The 18378-nt window shown below is 44.3% G+C and overlaps 1 protein-coding gene and 1 long non-coding RNA gene across 2 annotated transcripts in view; one reads left to right on the plus strand and one right to left on the minus strand.

Annotated features, from left to right (window-relative positions):
- The window catches only part of LOC140465901 (myosin light chain kinase, smooth muscle-like), an 85002-nt gene extending 84281 nt beyond the window's left edge, over window positions 1-721 (minus strand). Inside the window, exon 1 of the mRNA XM_072561826.1 lies at window positions 318-721. Within this exon, the coding sequence (XP_072417927.1) occupies window positions 318-504 (187 nt within the window). The 5' untranslated portion in view covers window positions 505-721. The remainder of the gene's footprint in view (window positions 1-317) is intronic.
- Window positions 575-18378, plus strand: part of LOC140465902 (uncharacterized) — a 36351-nt gene continuing 18547 nt past the window's right edge. The window contains exons 1-2 of the long non-coding RNA XR_011955184.1: window positions 575-829; window positions 9617-9698. This is a non-coding gene — a long non-coding RNA (uncharacterized lncRNA). The remainder of the gene's footprint in view (window positions 830-9616; window positions 9699-18378) is intronic.

The raw sequence follows: 18378 nt of genomic DNA on the forward strand, positions 1-18378 counted from the left end.
AGGACAAATAATATGCGGCCTGAGTTCACAGTGTAAATACAGTTTGCTCCTTTTAAATTAGAAGTTCCTTGATTCTAATGATTTGAATGTGGTTAGAGCTGGCTTTCCTCTGTGCTATTCTGGCCTGCCTGTTTCAAAAGAGTTGGAACATGGCAGGTCAAAGTTTCATCGTATTAAAAATGAAAGGCAATCAATTTTTTATCTAACGTTTATTATACTGTCGTCGTGTGTATGTATAAAACATCCTCAGATATCTGAGTTGACACATAAGCTGCATGTGAGCACTAGCTATAGTAACGCACACAGAGCTTTCTAACCTGCACTGATAGAGTCAGCATCTGATCTCTGAGCTCCAGTCCCAAGCTTTGCTGGCGACACCGCCTTGTCTGCCGCCTCCTTCCTAACGCCCGGTTGCCGACAGGGTTTCTGCAATCGGATGTGAAGGGTAGAAACGTAACTCATGTTCTGTTCTCCCTCTTTCTCAGTTACACCGTCGCTGTCCATCCGACCTCTTCAGTGGCTGCATCACAAGTGTCAGTGCCCCAGTGCTCACACACTCCCTCAGCCGGTCAGAGCTCCTCTTTACAGGAAGCGAAATGGCATTAGGACTATCTGCTCGATATTGTATAAACACTACAGCTAAGCTCTTTCTATTAGAACTGGCCCCCGTCCAGGAATACAAGCAGCAAATGGGACAGCATAGCACCTCCAAGCTGCTTAAATAGTTTCCAGTCGCTTGATGTCAAAACCCCAAGTGACTTACAGAAAAAGTTCTTTTTTTCTTCCCAAAGATAAGGCCAGCAATTTAATGCTATGGTTCCAAAATACGGTAAGAGCCTTCCATTTTATGTTAATATGTTGCTGTGTTAAGATAAGACTTGCGAACAGCTTGTTCGGCCAACTTGCTCCCATCTCTCATAACACTGTCGTAAAGAATGCACGCAGCTCAATGTTCTTGTAGGCTGCAAAACGTTCAGTATTCTGCTCGCTGTGGGCAAGTAGTTTCTTTTTGTTCTCTCTTGGTTATTGGCAGAAAGGACATTATTCAGACCAGCAATCCCCAGATCAGTCTGTAGTGTTGACTTCATACTCATCATATCCTTCCCTCATGGTCTCAGAACCCAGCCAATACTTGTGAATCCAATCAGTTGCTTTAACTGCAACATTCTAACTAGCTTTCAGAAAAAGGCTCCAGGTTTACATACCACCACACTGAGGATGTTCCCTGCAGTCTGAGGCAATTCAGAGAATTAGTGCATCTCAAAATGAGGCCAAAGTTGAGTACTGCAGATGTTGGAGATCAGAGTCAAGATTAGAATGGTGCTGGAAAAGCACAGCAGGTCAGGCAGCATCTGAGGAGCAGGAGAATCGATGTTTGGGGCAAAAGCCCTTAATCAGCCTGAATGAAGGGCTTTTGCCCAAAACATCGATTTTCCTCCTCCTCAGATGCTGCCTGACCTGCTGTGCTTTTCCAGCACCACTCTCATCTTCACTCAAAATGGGGCCAATCAACTCATTGTATCATGTTAACTTTCTGAATGGGGCTTTCCTCAATGTCATTCCATTAGTTGGCTATCATCAGACAGAATTACCATCAGCAGAATATGTTTGCAAGGCTATTATTAATTAAAAAAATCCTTGCAAGACATTAAGATACATTTGATTCATAATGGTTGGATGGCTTTGCTCACTACAGTGCTGTACTTGAGTGTTAATTGAGGTTATGTGTTCAATTTAAAGACTAATGTCATGAAACTCTTGTTCAGACAAAGGGCAGTTAATGAGCTTTCTCATCCGGAACTATCTTGTGAAAGTCCTAGGGAAAGTAATTCCTAGTTATTCCTTTGCCTCTGAAAAAAAAAGTTGTGATATAAGTTAAAGGGCTGGAATGGGTGAAGTTGTACCTTTGCAACAGCATCTCCACTCAGTCCATTGGAGAATCCGTCAAGGAGAAATGTTAACAAATTGCATTCTGTAGGACCATAAGGCACAGGAGCAGTAATGGGCCATTCAGCCCATCAAGTTTGCTCCACCATTCCATGAGATCATAGCAGATCTAATAATTTTTAACAACAAAAACAGAAGTGGCTGGAAAAGCTGGCAACAGCTGTGAAGAGAAATCCGGGTTTGTGTTTTGGGTCTGGTGACCCTTCCTTTGTTTCTCATTCACAGCATCTGCAGTCCTTTCGGGTTTTATCTAATAATCTTCAACTCCACTTTCCTGTCTTTTTCCTGTAAACCTTGATTCTCTTACTGATTAACAATGTGTCTATGTCAGCCTTGAATATACCACCCAATCTACAACACTCTGTAGTAAAGAATTCCACAGATTCATTACCCTCTGAAAGAAAAAAATCCTTCTCATCTCTGTCTTAAATACGTGATCCTGTATTCTGGTCCTAGACTCTTTCACAAGTGGATACAGCCTCTCTGCATCTACCCCTTCATAGTGTGCTTTATAACAGTGACTGTATTATAGCAGGAACTCCATCTCATTGGTGAGGTAACGAGAGGAGACTCGGAGACAGGGAAAGGTGCTGTATGGGTCCTACACTGCCATATGCTCAGCTGACTGGGCATTTCAGAACTGGTGCTTAGACCAGTCCAAAGCACAGACGCTTTTGCTATAAGTGAAACTGGCCAGGCTCCGAGCCAACCCCTCCACCCCGAATAGCTGCTGGCAATAAGGTCATCTTAACAGACTCTAACACTAAAATGCCAACATAAATATAAATCTCCCCCCCCCCCCCCCCATCCATCAGAAAGATTTTTGAAGTTCCTTGAGCCACTTTCAGATGGCAATGTTTATGTAGTGGCATTACTAACCTTGATCTACCCTCAGAGTCTCAGTGAAGTGTGAATGGTCAGTTGCACACTCACTGTAAAATTCCCCAAAACGACCACTGCTTCAACAATTGGCTGTGGGGAAGGGGTTGAGTAAATAATATTTTTTAATGCGTGCTTTCTTCAACGTGGACACTACCTCATATCCCTGTGCAAATGGTTAGCAATAACTTAAAGGCAGAGAAGCATAAGCTAAGGCTATTGAATTTTAACATTTTTCCTTCCTTTTTCTAGTTTATATGAAGAACAATTTTAATATTAACTATTACCTTATTTCTTTATTTTTCCACTTATTCTCTGATGGTAATGCTGAATGTTTTAACTTTGTTTCTTTTACTGCTTTATACCTAAGCTTTTTTTGTACCTAAGTACCTTTATACCTAGGCTGACGCCATGTCTGAGGACGTTATGCACTTCACTGTACAGGTACTTCTGTACTTGGGTTCAAGCAATCATAAAATCTAAATCTAAGTCATAAAAGCTTACAAATATTGGATTTCAGAAATCCTGTTAACTGTACTTCAAAGGGTATTACTATCACCTGAGTCAGAAAGTTGTAGTTTCAATGCCATCTCTAGAAACATGGGCAAAACAAGACCATAAGACACAGAAGCAGAAACAGGTCATTCAGCTCATCAACTCTGTTCTGCCATTCAATGAGATCACAGTTGACCTTATAATCCTCACGTCCACTTTCCTGCCTTTTGCCCATAACCCTTGATTCCTTTACTAATTAAATCTCTCTTTCTCAGTGTTGAATATACTCAGTGACCCAGTCTCTATAGCCTGTAGAGTAAAGAATTCCACAGATTTACAGTCCTCTGAGAGGAGATATTCCCCCTCCTTTCTATATGAAATGGATGACCCCTTAGACTGAAATTATGGCCTCTCATCCTACACTCTCCCACAAGAGGAAGCAACCTCCCTGCATCTACCCAGTCAAGTCCGCTCTTATACAATTCAATAGTTCAGCGATACAGGTTAATAATGTCAACTGTGGCTTTGAGCCACAACGTTTCAAGTATGAGTCCCAACACAGGATTTGAGTTTAAAAATCAAAGCTGACACTTCAGTGCACTACTGAGGAAGTGCTGCTTGTTGTGGGTGCCACCTTTCAAATGAGTTGTTAAACTGAGGCCCCCACATACCACCTCAGCTGGATGTAAAAGATCTCCTGGCACTAATTAAAAGAAATTCCCAGCATCCTGATGAAGATTTATCCCTCGAACACATCATAAACAAGATTATCTGACTATTCATGGAAAGAACTGCTTTAAGAGAGTCCTTTGTGTATATGTTGGTCACCAATCTTTCCTAAATTATGACAGTATCTGCTCCACAAAAAGTAATTCACTGATTGTAAAATGCTTTGAGCTGTCTGAACTTGAAAAGCACTATATAAATGAAAACCGTTTATTTTTCTTTCACCAGAGCAGTTTTACAGGACACTGGAGAGGCCACACTTGGAGTATTGTGTTTAGTTTTGGTCACCTTGCCATTGTTAGGATATATTAAACTGGAAAGGATGCAGAAGAAATTTACAAGGGGCTGTTGCTAGGACTCAATGGTCTAAGTTATAGGGAGAGATTGGACAAGCTAGGAATTTTTTCTTTAGAGCATAGGAGACTGGTTCGGGATCTTATAGAAAGATCATGAGAGGCATGAATAGGGTGAATGCACTTAGTCTTTTTCCCAGGGTTGGGGAATCGAGGACTAGGGCATCAGTTTAAGGTTAGAGGGGAAAGAATGAAAGGGAACCTGAGGGGAAACCTTTTTGTACAGAGGGTGGTACGCATATGGAATGAGCTGCCAGTGGAAGTGGTTGAGGCAGGTGCATTAACAACATTTAAAAGGCATTTGGACAAATACATGGATAGGAAAGGTTTCGAAGAATATGGGCCAAATGCAGGGAAATGGGATTAGCGTGAATGGACATTTTGGTCGGCATGGACCAGTTTGAGCTAAAGGGCTTGTCTCCGTGCTGTAGGACTCTGATTCCCTGTGACTGAATCGAACAGTCTTGGGGGGCCTTTAGGAGATGCAATCTTTTGGATGAGACATGAAACCAAAGCCCTATCAGATGGACATGGAAAATGCCACAGCACAATTTTGAAGAGGAGCAGACAAATGATTACCATTGTATTATCAGTATTTATCCCTCAATTAATACACCTAAAAATGTTTGTGTGTCCATTATCACAATACTGTGAAGTTGTTCTGCTCAGACAATTGCTACTTTTCTTGCATTTCAATTGTAACTACACTGGTAGATGTATCTTATTTATATAAAGTGCTTTAAATTGTTCTGTAACCATGAAGAATGCTGTCTAAGTGCATGTCATTATTGTGTAATAGATCTCATCAGAGCACATTTCAATAGAAAGGCGTCTAAAGTTCTCACAAATAGCAGGGAAGGAATAAACTCAAATCATGATTGTACATTCACATGATTTGTCTTTCAAAGGTTTTATAAAAGTGGAACCTTTCATGGTTTTCTAAAAGTCATTCAGATAATATTTACAATAATGCCCTTTCACCATTCCCAAGCAACTCCATCACTGCATATCCAAAAGTCATGATTTTTCTATCGACTTTGTCATGTGTTCAACATTCTAATAATGGAACAGTGAAGAAGCTGTGAAACCTGTTTCTGTGACGAGGGATATGGATATCTTAATTAACGAGTTCCTTAAAAATACATGAACCTCTGCGTTTAATAGTGAAGAAGGTTTCAATCTTGCAAGGGAGTGGCAATATGCTCCTGGTCAGGCTGACAAAGTTTAAGGTGCAACTACCAAGAGGCTTGTTGTCATGGTAATCTTAGAAAAACTGATAGAGTCGGTACTGAAAACAAAAAATGTTAGAGATCACGGTGGATCATGCAGCATCCATGGAAAGAAAGCAAACTAACATTACGACTCAAAACATTAGCTTGCTCTCTTTCCATGGGTGCTGCTTGACCCGCTGTGATCTCCAGCCCTTTTTGTTTTTTTGAGAGGAAAGCTCAAATCAGGCAAGAAGTTTTCAAAGAAGCATATGGAACTGCCCTTTCAACTTTCAAGGCTAGACAGATTGACCTTTGTCAGCTGGTGCATTTGTGCAGCCAGGTATCAATGTATGTCTTTAAGTGTCATAAGAGTTAGCCCACACCATATTTGCCAGAAGCTGTATTTTTCTAAGGACTCAAGCAATATAGATTTTAGGGTTATAAATTGTATGTGGCCCATCTGCAGACACAAGGTTTGTGGTGTACAGTTACCCAAACCCAACTGAGGTGAGGCAGAGAACAGGCAAATTTTGTGCTGCCTGTTCCTTCCTTTGATTGCAGTTAAGTACTAAACACATTGCTATTGGCTGCTGGTACAGATGCCTAGGTTCCTCCAAGGCAACCATGAGCTAAAGCCAGTGTGCACCCCATAAAGGGGAGGTTCTGGATGAAGTGAAGGACGTAAAGCACTGCAGAGCTCAATGCAAGTGGTGAAAAGGAGGGGAGAATGTCATAGTTCCACAGAAGGTCATCCACCAATTAAAACAATAGTTGGAGCAAATAGCTACAGAGGTCACTGAAAACAGTTTGACCCCAGTGACCTGGCTGTGGTGTCAAGAAAAGTTCAATGGCCATGTATAACTGGTCAAGGTTAGTGAATCCATTAGCAAGTGCCACCTAGTGTCCAACACACCACCAACCTCACACACCATTTAATGTACAATAACTTCCCACTACCTATCTATCAGGAATCTTGAGCAATCTTGGGATTCATGTCCAACTGCTTGGAGTTTCAAATACTCATCTCAACATTCCACATCATCAGTGGTGATTCTACCATGGTAGGTACCTTACCCAAACATAGGGCAATACCATTCCGTCTCTCTTGCAATACACTGTTGCACTTCCTGACGCATTTACACAACAGAGTCTTGAAGGAAACCCTGAATTATTGACACAGCTGTCACTGCGGCTGCTAAGGCAACTAACCTGAATGGTCATGTGATCCAATATTCAGAGACACCATTTCAGATCCTGGCACAGCAGCTACTTACAAGCCTGTGATGAGACACCACACATGAGTTGGCAGCTGCAGGGCTGGTTGGGGGTGTGTGGTTGGGGGGGTGGGGTGGGGGGGGGTTGGTAAGAGGTGAGTATTGCCCTTCTACCAGCACCTCTGTTGGGAGTGAAGTTGGCTAACTCCAAGACACATGAATACACTCATGAAGCAGAGTCTGGTGGCCAATCCCTCAGCCTGTGTAGCAACATGGTTTCAATGTATAAGAGAGGAACCTCCCATTGAGATCTTAAGATATCTGCTTTAGTCTTGCAAGGTTAGCCTGAGTTGGACTACTGCCAATACAGCACTGGATACCAGCGCTCAAATGGGCATGCAAAGTTCCACACCAGGCCAGAAATCTATCTAACAGATCACTACCATTGCTTAGGCCCTACCCCAGATAAATAGTAGTGAGGCCATGGTGCATCAATGTGCTGCGGTCTCTGAGGTGACAGCGCCTCCTCCAACCACTCCACCCACAGACCCTCAGCCAGCGCAGACTACTGCATCTGAAGATGTAATGCCCATTCCTGCTTGAGCTGGTCTTCCTAGGTTCCCACCACTTCCATTAGCCATGCTGCAATCTTTGAGATGTGACTGTGGAGGTCAGGAAATGGTGCAGATAAACAGGGGTCAAGAGAAAGCACAAGTGTGTGTAGAGTAAGTGGTTTCTATTCTCGTCCCCTTTTATAATGCTTAGTGGACTTTATAAAAACCTCACAAAAACAGTGGTTCAGCTACAAAACTCGTTTATTCAAATAAACCTCCTAAAGCCCTGATATAAAACCTCTAAACTAGTCTAAGTAACAGGATGCATTGATTATATTAATGGCAGTGTTGTTGGATAAAATAATTCTGGAATTAGTTCAACGTATTGGCTTGCATTTCAGGATTTTGGGGACATGTACGATGTGACGGTCTTTATTAGAGAAACCCATGTGCCCATTACCCATGCTGCCCTCAGCTTCGTGAGAAAATAATGAAGTCTCCTGTCCTGGTGTACAGGGAATCTGTGACTCCCACAATGTGGTGCTGCATAGTGAACTGAGAGATGTCAGTGATGGCACTGGAATGAACCCAAGATGTACAAACATAAGAGTTAGGAGTAGGAGTATAGGCATTGAGGACAACAGTAATCTTCATGGCCACAGCAGCAAGTTTAGATGTGGTGATGGCACAATGCAATGACATTGGTGAAGCATTGCTCACCCAGAAGCTGCTCCTAGCTAAGGTGGTGGTGGGAAATATGCTCTCTAAGCGCCCTATGTGGGTTTAATGTCTGGTTGAGAAGCCCCTCCCCTCTGACCCTGCGCACAACCTCATGTTTCTTGTTCTCTACTCCAACATTTCCCTGTTAGTCGCAGGTCATGAGGAACCGTGATGAAAGCTCCCCCCCTCCCCCTAACAAACCACTGCCCAGGTTAGAACACATTCTCTGCTCACAGTTTCAAAATCTGCTGTTTGTGATGGTCCAGCGCCATTGAAGTGAGTTGGGTCAGCTTCTCCAACCACACAGTACTTGCATATTGCTGCAGCAAATGACAGTCAGAAACCCCTTACCTGAAAGTCCCGAGCTGGCGTCTTTAAATAGCGCTGCTGGGGAGTCCCTTGTGCAGCATATTACAGAAGATGTTTAAGATATCGACAGGATTCTTGCACATGCTTGGTGAGGTCACCCATGGCAGACTGAGCACAGAAAAACTGTACTAATGCTGACTGATACCACAAGTTAACCATTCCGTATACCTCCAGTACCACCAGCGCATGCATGGACTGTCCAGATTATGGCCCTTCCAAATATGGCAATCATGCAGGCAGTGCCAGAGTTACTGGAAACAGAGTCCCCACAATTTCCACCTCCTCTGGACTCCTATAGTGTTGCAATTGTAGAGCACAGTTCTTTAGTCCAAAATTTTAAAGGCACGATGGAGATCCAATCTCAGAAGAGTGAGGCAATTGAACAATTTTCCTATGTTTGGTTTTGTGAAATGTTATTATTTATCTTCAGGATGTGGGCAATTATGACAATGATTGTTCATTCCCAGTTTCCCACTGGTGATGAAGATACTTTATAAAGCATTTTGAGTCCAGCCAGGGTTGAACTGGAGTCTTACACAAGGTAATAGATTATGTTCTAATGACTGTTTGCAAGTTGTTAAATTTACTGAAGCAACCTGTGTCCATGCAGACCTAGACAACATTCAGGCTAGGGTTGACGAGTGACGAGGTAAAAACAATGATTGCAGATGCTGGAAACCAGATTCTGGATTAGTGGTGCTGGAAGAGCACAGCAGTTCAGGCAGCATCCAAGGAGCTTCGAAATCGACGTTTTGGGCAAAAGCCCTTCATCAGGAATAAAGGCAGTGAGCCTGAAGTGTGGAGAGATAAGCTAGAGGAGGGTGAGGGTGGGGAGAAAGTAGCATAGAGTACAATGGGTGAGTGGGGGAGGGGATGAAGGTGATAGGTCAGGGAGGTGAGGGTGGAGTGGATAGGTGGAAAAGGAGATAGGCAGGTGGGACAAGTCATGGGGACAGTGCTGAGCTGGAAGTTTAGAACTAGGGTGAGGTGGGGGAAGGGGAAATGAGGAAACTGTTGAAGTCCACATTGATGTCCTGGGGTTGAAGTGTTCCGAGACGGAAGATGAGGCGTTGATGAGTAACGAGTAGGTGTCAGGCAATGATTATTTCCAGCAAGAGAGAGTCAAACTATTTCCTTTATTTTTGCAGAATTCCCTAAGATCCTGGGCATTCCTATTGACCACCAACGGAACTGGACCAGCTGTATTAAATACTGAGGCTACAAGAACAGGTAAGAGACTGCGGATTCTATAGTGCACACTCACTTCTTGACTTCCAAAGCATATACCATTCAAAAAGTACAATTCAGGCATGTGTGGTGGAGTACTCCCCATTTTCCTGGATGGGTGTGGTTGCAGCGATACTTAAGAAGTTCAACACCCCACTCCAGACAAAGCAGCTGGGTTAATTGGCAGCCAATCCATTAAAACCCACTTCAAAATTTCCCCATCAGTAAACAGCTCCTTTTACAGCACCTTGCAAATGCATTTCCCTCTCACATCAGAAGTCACATGACACCACTTTGCAGTCCAACAGGTTTATTTGAAACACAATTTGAATTTTTACCTGATGAAGAAGCAGCACTCTGAAAGCTTGTGATTTCAAATAAACCTGTCGGACTATAACCTGGTGTCGTGTGACCTCTGACCTTGTCCATCCCAGTCCAACACTGGCACCTCCACATCACTTCCCTATCACCTACAAGGACTAAAGGAGCAGATACATGGGATCAGCAAGTTCCTCTCCGAGTCACACACCACTTTGACTTTGAATTATAACTTTGTTCCTTCACTGTAGAGGGGTCAACATCCTGGAGCTCCCTTTATTCTGAACAGAGTTGCGGGTGCTCCTACGTTATAAGAACTGCAGCTGCTCAAGAACATGGTTCACCATTAACATCTCAAGGGCAGCTCGGGATGAATAAAACAAAATGACAAAACGGGCAACACTCACATCCTGTGAAAAAAAATAAATGAATAGAAACTGAATATCCAACAGCTAAATCACTAGTACAGCACTAGATCAGCACATGATGTGCAGCTGTACTTTGAGAGTGACGTTTGCCATACAAGATGTACTGTAAAGGCATGCCAGGGAGGTTACAAACCACTGGACTCTGAACATTTTGGAATTTTAATCAGGATGGCAATGCTAAATAAGCGGAAGGAAGACAAATAATTAGAAACAATTACCAGGGAAAGGAAGGTTGCACTTGGCAAACTCTGATGGAGTTCTTCGAGGAGGTGACCTGTATACTAAATAAGAGAAATGCATAGATGGAGTGAATGTGGATTATCAGAAAACCTTTGACAGGTTGCCTCACAAGAGGCCTTTACGGAACAGACCCTTCAGTCCAACCAGTCCATGCCAACCATGATTCTGAACTAAACTAGTCCCATCTACCTGTGCTTGACCCATGTCCTTCCAAACCTTCCCTTTTCGTTAACTTATACAAATGTCTTTTAAATGTTGTAACTGTACGCACATGCACCACTTCCTCTGAAAATTCATTCCACACACAACCCACTCTCTGTGTAAAAACGTTATCCCTCACGTCTTTTTAAAATCTCGCTCCTTACACCTTAAGAATATGCCCTGCTGAATGGATGCCCTTCAGTCTGAATGGTGCATATTTAAAGAGCCAGTGTAGACAGTATGGGCTGAATGGTCTGCTTCTACATGGGAACAATTCTGAGATCACTTTAGAATGGTTTGTCCAATCTCTTCTCGGTCAACAGCAGGTGAACAGGCTCAACCCACTGGGGATTTGATGGTAATGATCCACAGGAAAATTAAAAGAAATACCTTAAGCCTGAGGTCATGTAGGAAAGGGTTAATGAAATATTAGGTTTTATGACAAGAGGTACAAGATATAAAAGTCAAGATGTAATGCTGAGTCTAGGTCAATTCCTCAAAAAACTACTGTTGAATGACTATGTGCAACTTCATGTTCCCAACCCTGACGGGATTTTGAGAGCTCAGTGAACAATAATGACATTGATTTTTGTTTAATCTGTGTCTGTGCCACCGAATATTTGGGAGGATTTTTCACCATGATGCCCAGTGGATTTTACCAAATGTGCATCATTGACTACCTCCCTCCCCTGTGATGCACCTTTCGCTTGATTCTAACCCCATCTTATCTGGAAGGACTTGCCCCCAGTGGCTATCCATCTAGAGACCAGCATCCTTGGTGTCCATGCCATATTTAAGAGCCCATTGTGCAAACCGACGGGGTGGCATTGCAAAGGTGCCCTGCCCAATATTGGGCACTCAGTAAGAAGATGTTGAGTTAGGAAAAAAATACCATGATTCTCCAACAGGGTCCTGGAGATCTTGGTGATGGGGGAGCAACAGAGGAAGCCTGGCCCATTGTCACCCCTGAGGTGACTGCAGTCTCCACTATCTGGAGGAACGTGGAATCCCTATAGTGCAAAAAGAGGCCAATCAGCCCATCAAGTTCACACCAACCCTCCAAAGAACAGCCTACCCAAACCCATGCCCTCACCCTATCTCCATAACCCCACATTTCCCCTGACTAATCCACCCAGCTTGCATATCCCTGCACATGCAATTTAGCATGGCCAATCTACCTAATCTGCACATCTTTGAACTGTGAGAGGAAACCGAGCATTTGGAGGAACCCCATGCAGACATGAAAACTCCACACAAAGAGTCACCTGAGGGTGGAATCAAATTCTGGTCCCCAGACCTGTGAGATTGCAATGCTTAACCATTGAGCCACTGCGCTGCCCACAATGCCACAACAAGGTCAATGACCTTTTCTACTTCAGCAGGGCAAGTGCCAAACTCCTCTCTCTGCTACGTCACACTCACTCCATCTCTACAACTACCACTCACCTCCCACAAAGGCTCATGTTCTGCCACTCTCACTGCTTCGTGCAACATCTTACCTCACTCACTGTCCTAACAGTCGCCCACACTATTAGCCCTGTCTGGTCTCTATTCTGCTTAAACACTAGCCACGACACCTTTTGAACCAGCAGTAACAGCCATGTCACCCATTTTCATGTAATTCACCCTTTCTCTCACTCCAGGAGGACACAGTTCTCAACAGGACAGCAAGGGCCTAAATAGCTATTGGGGTGTCCAATATTAGATTCCTCACTCCCTGATGAGTGAAAGAATCTTATCCTTTGCTGGAGAAGGCTGGGACCCCTTCTGCAAACATGCCAAGGCATCCATGTTCCACCAACCAACCATCTCCATTCCACACACGCATTGGGGTGACATTGGGGTTAGCACCACTGCCTCACAGAGGCCCAGGTTCGATTCCAGCCAGCGGGCAACTGTCTGTGTGGAGTTTGCACATTCTCCCTGTGTCTGTGTGGGTTTCCCCTGGGAATTCCGGTTTCCTCCCACAATCCAAAGATGTGCAGGTTAGGTGAACTGGCCGTGCCAAATTGCCCATAGCATTCAGGGGTGCGTAGGTTAGGTGCATTACTCAGGGGTAATGTAGAGTAATAGGGTAGGGGAATGGATCTGGGTGGGTTAGTTGTGTGTGTTCAGGTTGTTCTAGGAGGGTTTCCTAACGTTGACAGTCCAACGAGAGGAGAGACCATTCTAGACTTAGTGCTCGGAAACGAGCCGGGGCAGGTATCAGATCTTGTGGTGGGACAGCATTTTGGTGATAGTGACCACAACTGCCTCACATTCTACATAGCTATGGAGAAGGAGAGGATTAGGCAAAATGGGAGGATATTTAATTGGGGAAGAGGAAACGATGATGCGATTAGACATGAGTTAGGAAGCATGGACTGTGAGCAATTGTTCCATGGTAAAGGCACTATAGACATGTGGAGACTGTTTAAGGAACAGTTGTTGCAAGTGATGATTAAATATGTCCCTCTGAAACAGGCGAGAAGTGGTAAGGTAAAGGAACTTTGGATGACGAGAGCGGTGGAGCTTCTCGTCAAAAGGAAGAAGGTAGCTTACATAAGGTGGAGGAAGCTAGGGTCAAGCTCAGCTCTACAGGATTACAGGCAGGCGAGGAAGGAGCTTAAAAATGGTCTGAGGAGAGCCAGGAGGGACATAAGAAAGGCTTAGCAGAACGGATTAGGGAGAACACAAAGGCATTTTACACTTATGTGAGGAATAAGAGAATGGTCAAAGAAAGAGTAGAGCCGATCAGGGATAGCATAGGGAACTTGTGTGTGGAGTCTGAGGAGGTAGGGGAAGCCCTAAATGAGTTTTTTGCTTCTGTCTTTACGAAAGAAACGAACTTTGTAGTGAATGAAACCTTTGAAGGGCAGGTGTGCATTCTGGAATGGATAGAGATAGAGGAAGCTGAGGTGCTGAAAATTTTGTCAAACATTAAGATTGACAAGTCGCCAGACCCGGACCAGATTTGTCCTCGGCTGCTTTGGGAAACGAGAAATGCAATTGCTTCGCCACTTGCGAAGATCTTTGCATCCTCGCTCTCCACTGGAGTCGTACCTGAGGACTGGAGAGAGGCAAATGTAATTCCTCTCTTCAAGAAAGAAAATAGGGAAATCCCAGGCAATTACAGACCAGTAAGTCTCACGTCTGTTGTCTGCAAGGTGTTAGAAAGGATTCTGAGGGATAGGATTTATGACCATCTGGAAGAGCATGGCTTGATTAAATGCAGTCAACATGGCTTTGTGAGGGGCAGGTCATGCCTCACAAACCTTATTGAGTTCTATGAGGATGTGACTAGAAAGGTTGATGAGGGTCGAGCTGTGGATGTGGTGTATATGGACCTCAGCAAGGCATTTGATAAGGTTCCCCATGGTAGGCTCATTCAGAAGGTCAGGAGGAATGGGATTCAGGGGAACATAGCTGTCTGGATACAGAATTGGCTGGCCAACAGAAGACAGCGAGTGGTAGTAGAAGGAAAATATTCTGCCTGGAAGTCTGTGGTGAGTGGTGTTCCACAGGGCTCTGTCCTTGGGCCTCTATTGTTTGTAATTTTTGTTAATGACTTGGATGAGGGGATTGAAGGATGGGTCAGCAAGTTTGCAGATGACACAAAGGTTGGAGGGGTTGTTGACGGTATAGCAGGCGGTTGTAGGCTGCAGCGGGACATTGACAGGATGCAGAAATGGGCGGAGAGGTGGCAGATGGAGTTCAACCTGGATAAATGCGAGGTGATGCATTTTGGAAGGTCGAATTTGAAAGCTGAGTACAGGATTAAGGATAGGATTCTTGGCAGTGTGGAGGAGCAGAGAGATCTTGGGGTGCAGGTACATAGATCCCTTAAAATGACCACCCAAGTGGACAGGGTTGTTAAGAAAGCATATGGTGTATTGGCTTTCATTAACAGGGGGATTGTGTTTAAGACTCGTGAGATCTTGTTGCAGCTCTATAAAACTTTGGTTAGACCGCGCTTGGAATACTGCGTCCAGTTCTGGTCGCCCTATTATAAAAAAGATGTGCATGCTTTGGAGAGGGTTCAGAGGAGGTTTACCAGGATGCTGTCTGGACTGGAGGACTTATCTTATGAGGAGAGGTTGACTGAGCTCGGACTTCTTTCATTAGAGAAAAGGAGGAGAAGAGGGGACGTAATTGAGGTATACAAGATAATGCGAGGCATTGATAGAGTCGATAGCCAGAGACTATTTCCCAGGGCAGAAATGATTAACACGAGGGGTCATAGTTTTAAGTTGGTTGGAGGAAAGTATAGAGGGGATGTCAGAGGCGGGTTCTTTACACAGAGTTGTGAGAGCATGGAATGCGTTGCCAGCAGCAGTTGTGGAAGCAAGGTCACTGGGGACATTTAAGAGACTGCTGGACATGCATATGGTCACAGAAATTTAAGGGTGCATACATGAGGATCAATGGTCGGCACAACATCATGGGCTGAAGGGCCTGTTCTGTGCTGTACTGTTCTATGTTCTATGTTCTACTCTTTGGAGGGTTGGTGTGGACTTGTTGGGCCAAGTGGGCCGGTTTCCATAATGTCGGGATTGTATGATTTCTATGATACGTCTCACGGTGACCCCACTATCAGTGTAATTCACTGCCCAATAATTCTAACCATTGGACGCTTCATTAGTTCTCCCTTGTGTCTTGCCAATGAGGTGTCCATGACCATAGGGGGAAAGAGTTCACGAGGTGTCAGAGGAAGAATTAGTAAGTTTGCCTCCTGCACCTTCCACCAGTCTAGAGACTGACACCTTGATGGGAACATCATGCTTCAAATGATTGAGAGCATAACTTGCTGGGAACCTCACTGTGACAATTCCGCAACTGGCCAAGAAAGAATCAGCCCAGGTCACTGGCACTTGGAGGATTATCGCAGACCAGGCACCTGCTCAGCCCCAGGCCAGAGAGGATCCTGTGTTGTCAGCAATTATCCACAAGCACAGTGATGAACAGCAGCAGCGGGCAGGTATGTGGTAGGCAGTGACCCTCAGTGCCCAGAGGCTACAGCAATTCAGTGACACCATCACCACCCACCTGCCTCAGAGGGTCTGTCTCCATTGGTGCGTTGGTAGCTGCCAGGTCTGGGACCCTCAGGGTCTGCGGGAGTGGCACACACACCTACACTCCTTCACTCCAGACATAGTACATCAGGGCAATAGAACAGAATGGGAGAAAGTGAGGACTGCAGATGCTGGAGACCAGAGTCAAAAGGTGTGGCTCTGGAAAAGTGTGGCACTTCCTGATGAAGAGCTAATGCCTGAAACGTTGACTCTCCTGCTCCTCGGATGCTGCCTGACCTGCAGTGCTTTTCCAGCGCCACACTTTTCGACAATAGAATAGAATGCAGAATGTAATGTTACAGCTACAGAGAAGGTGCAGAGAGAGATCAACTTTAATATGCAGTTTAAGAGTTCTGTTCAAAAGTCTGATAACAGTGGGGAAGTAGCGATTCTCGAATCAGTTCTTGAATGACACCTTTCCAAATTTTATGAGTCAGACTGACCTTGAGTGAGCTAACCAGACAGCCCTGGAAAAGAATTGACCATAGCCCTAACTGATGCCTGTCGATATTCCCAAATGTGCTCGCTCTATTCCTTGGACTGGCCCCATGTGGAGCCTCAGGACTGACTGTGACCCACCCCCTAGACTACAGAGGCACAGCCCCCCACATCTTCCCCCCCCCCCACCCACCAAGTACACCCCAATCCCCTTAACTGGTGTTGGAGGCTGTGTTTGACTGAGGACCCCTGACTGTCAGACTTTGGGGAGGACTACTCTGCTGAGACTTTAAAGCATGGCAGCTTGCTTTTGGTTCATGTAACATTTTTGCTGCATAAGCTGCTGGCACATGGTGTAGGTGTGAGATTGACATAGCACACTGCTGGACAGCGAGCTTCACTGAGCACCAACATGCTGCATATTAATGAGGCAAGATATGCCTGTTAATAAGACTATTAGCAAGCAATAATCCCCCTCAACTGGAAAGTTCTGCAAAGAAGTCCTACCTGACATTACACTTTAACTGTGTTTCTCTCTCCCCAGGTGCTGCCAGACCTGCTGAGTTTCTCCAGTATTCCCTTTGATCGTTCAGATTTCCAGTACGTGCAGCATTTTGCTTTTATTCCAGCATGTAATGCCCTACTGGACTTCTCAATAAGAACAGCAACGGGCAAGAGAAAGATCTTTTGGTCCACCCAGCTGTTCTCTTTAATGAAAGGGCCTGACAGAAAATAGTATACATAGAGATCTGTTTGGACCATCATGCAAGCAGACGGCAAAAATTGTTGGGTTAAATATCACTTTCGGTAATGGGTTTACTGCAATTTATTAAAAGTTCAGGGCAGGCAGGATCAGAACACAGTGTTGTTGTTCAATTAACACAATGTATGTTTGCACAGTTTATATTTTTGACTTGCTTTGATGTAGCGTGGTGTCTGTTCTAGAAGGATTTGCATAAAATTAAAAGCACCGAAATTCACAATTTGGTCCAACTGGTCTAAGCTGGAGTTTATAGTTTTTTGCATCAACCTCTCAACACCTCATCTCATCGAATGCCATGTTCATCTCCTTCCTTCCGTTATTTTCCCCTTCATGGACTTACCTAGCTTCCCCTTAAATGTATTGATGATTTTTGTCACAGTAATGTCACATATGGCTTTCATGTTCCACCCTTTTAACCAGTCTCCAGGGGCAGGAGAAAGATCTTTTAGCTCATCCAAATGTGATATCTTATGCATCATATTTCCCCTCCCTACTCCACCTGAAAGTTAAATGATTCTGTGGCAGAGGCAAGAAATCAGATCAGACCCCATCCGATTACAGGGAAAAAGCATTTTAGACTTGCTGTCTGACCCTGGTCTGGCAATTGAATCAAGTCCCATTCACTTTGGCCCCAGTCAACATACAAAGTGCTTTTCAATACAGATACAGACAGCTTCTGTTCTCATTTGCCAGAAATCAATGAAATAGCATCCATCCGGTATTGATTGTAATGAGGTCAACCAGATGGACTGCGTAGAGTTCCCTGATTGGGGCTGTTAATCTGGTCCCATCAGGGACCCCTGACTAAAAGATGAGAACAGGTGTGTCAGTAGTGTGGGAAAAAAGGGGAAGTACAGGAGCATCAGACATCTTAAAACAAAAAAACAGAAAATAAAAATTAAAAAAAACAGGAGATTTAGAGTCTCCTCAGTTTAGAGCTCTGATTCTGTGCTGGCTGGTGCTACAGTCAGTGTGCTCCTGCTGTCGTTGGTTTCTGCTTTTCTTTTAGAGGAAGAATTTCTTTCCCCTTGTTTAGGGAAGACATTTACTCTTTTGGTTTTCTTTATTGTTAAAAAGAAAATAAAAACAAAAAAAAAAGAACAGGCATGTCAGAGGTTCTACTCACCCTGAGAGCTGGTCTGAGGAAGCTGGATCAGTGTCAAGGACTTTGGGTGACTTAAAGAATGACTTGTTGACGGGATACCAGCCTCTATGGAGTTACTTCACACCCCATGAGCTGGTAC

The sequence above is a fragment of the Chiloscyllium punctatum genome, chromosome 42 (genome assembly GCF_047496795.1).
Source record: "Chiloscyllium punctatum isolate Juve2018m chromosome 42, sChiPun1.3, whole genome shotgun sequence".
NCBI lineage: Eukaryota > Metazoa > Chordata > Chondrichthyes > Orectolobiformes > Hemiscylliidae > Chiloscyllium > Chiloscyllium punctatum.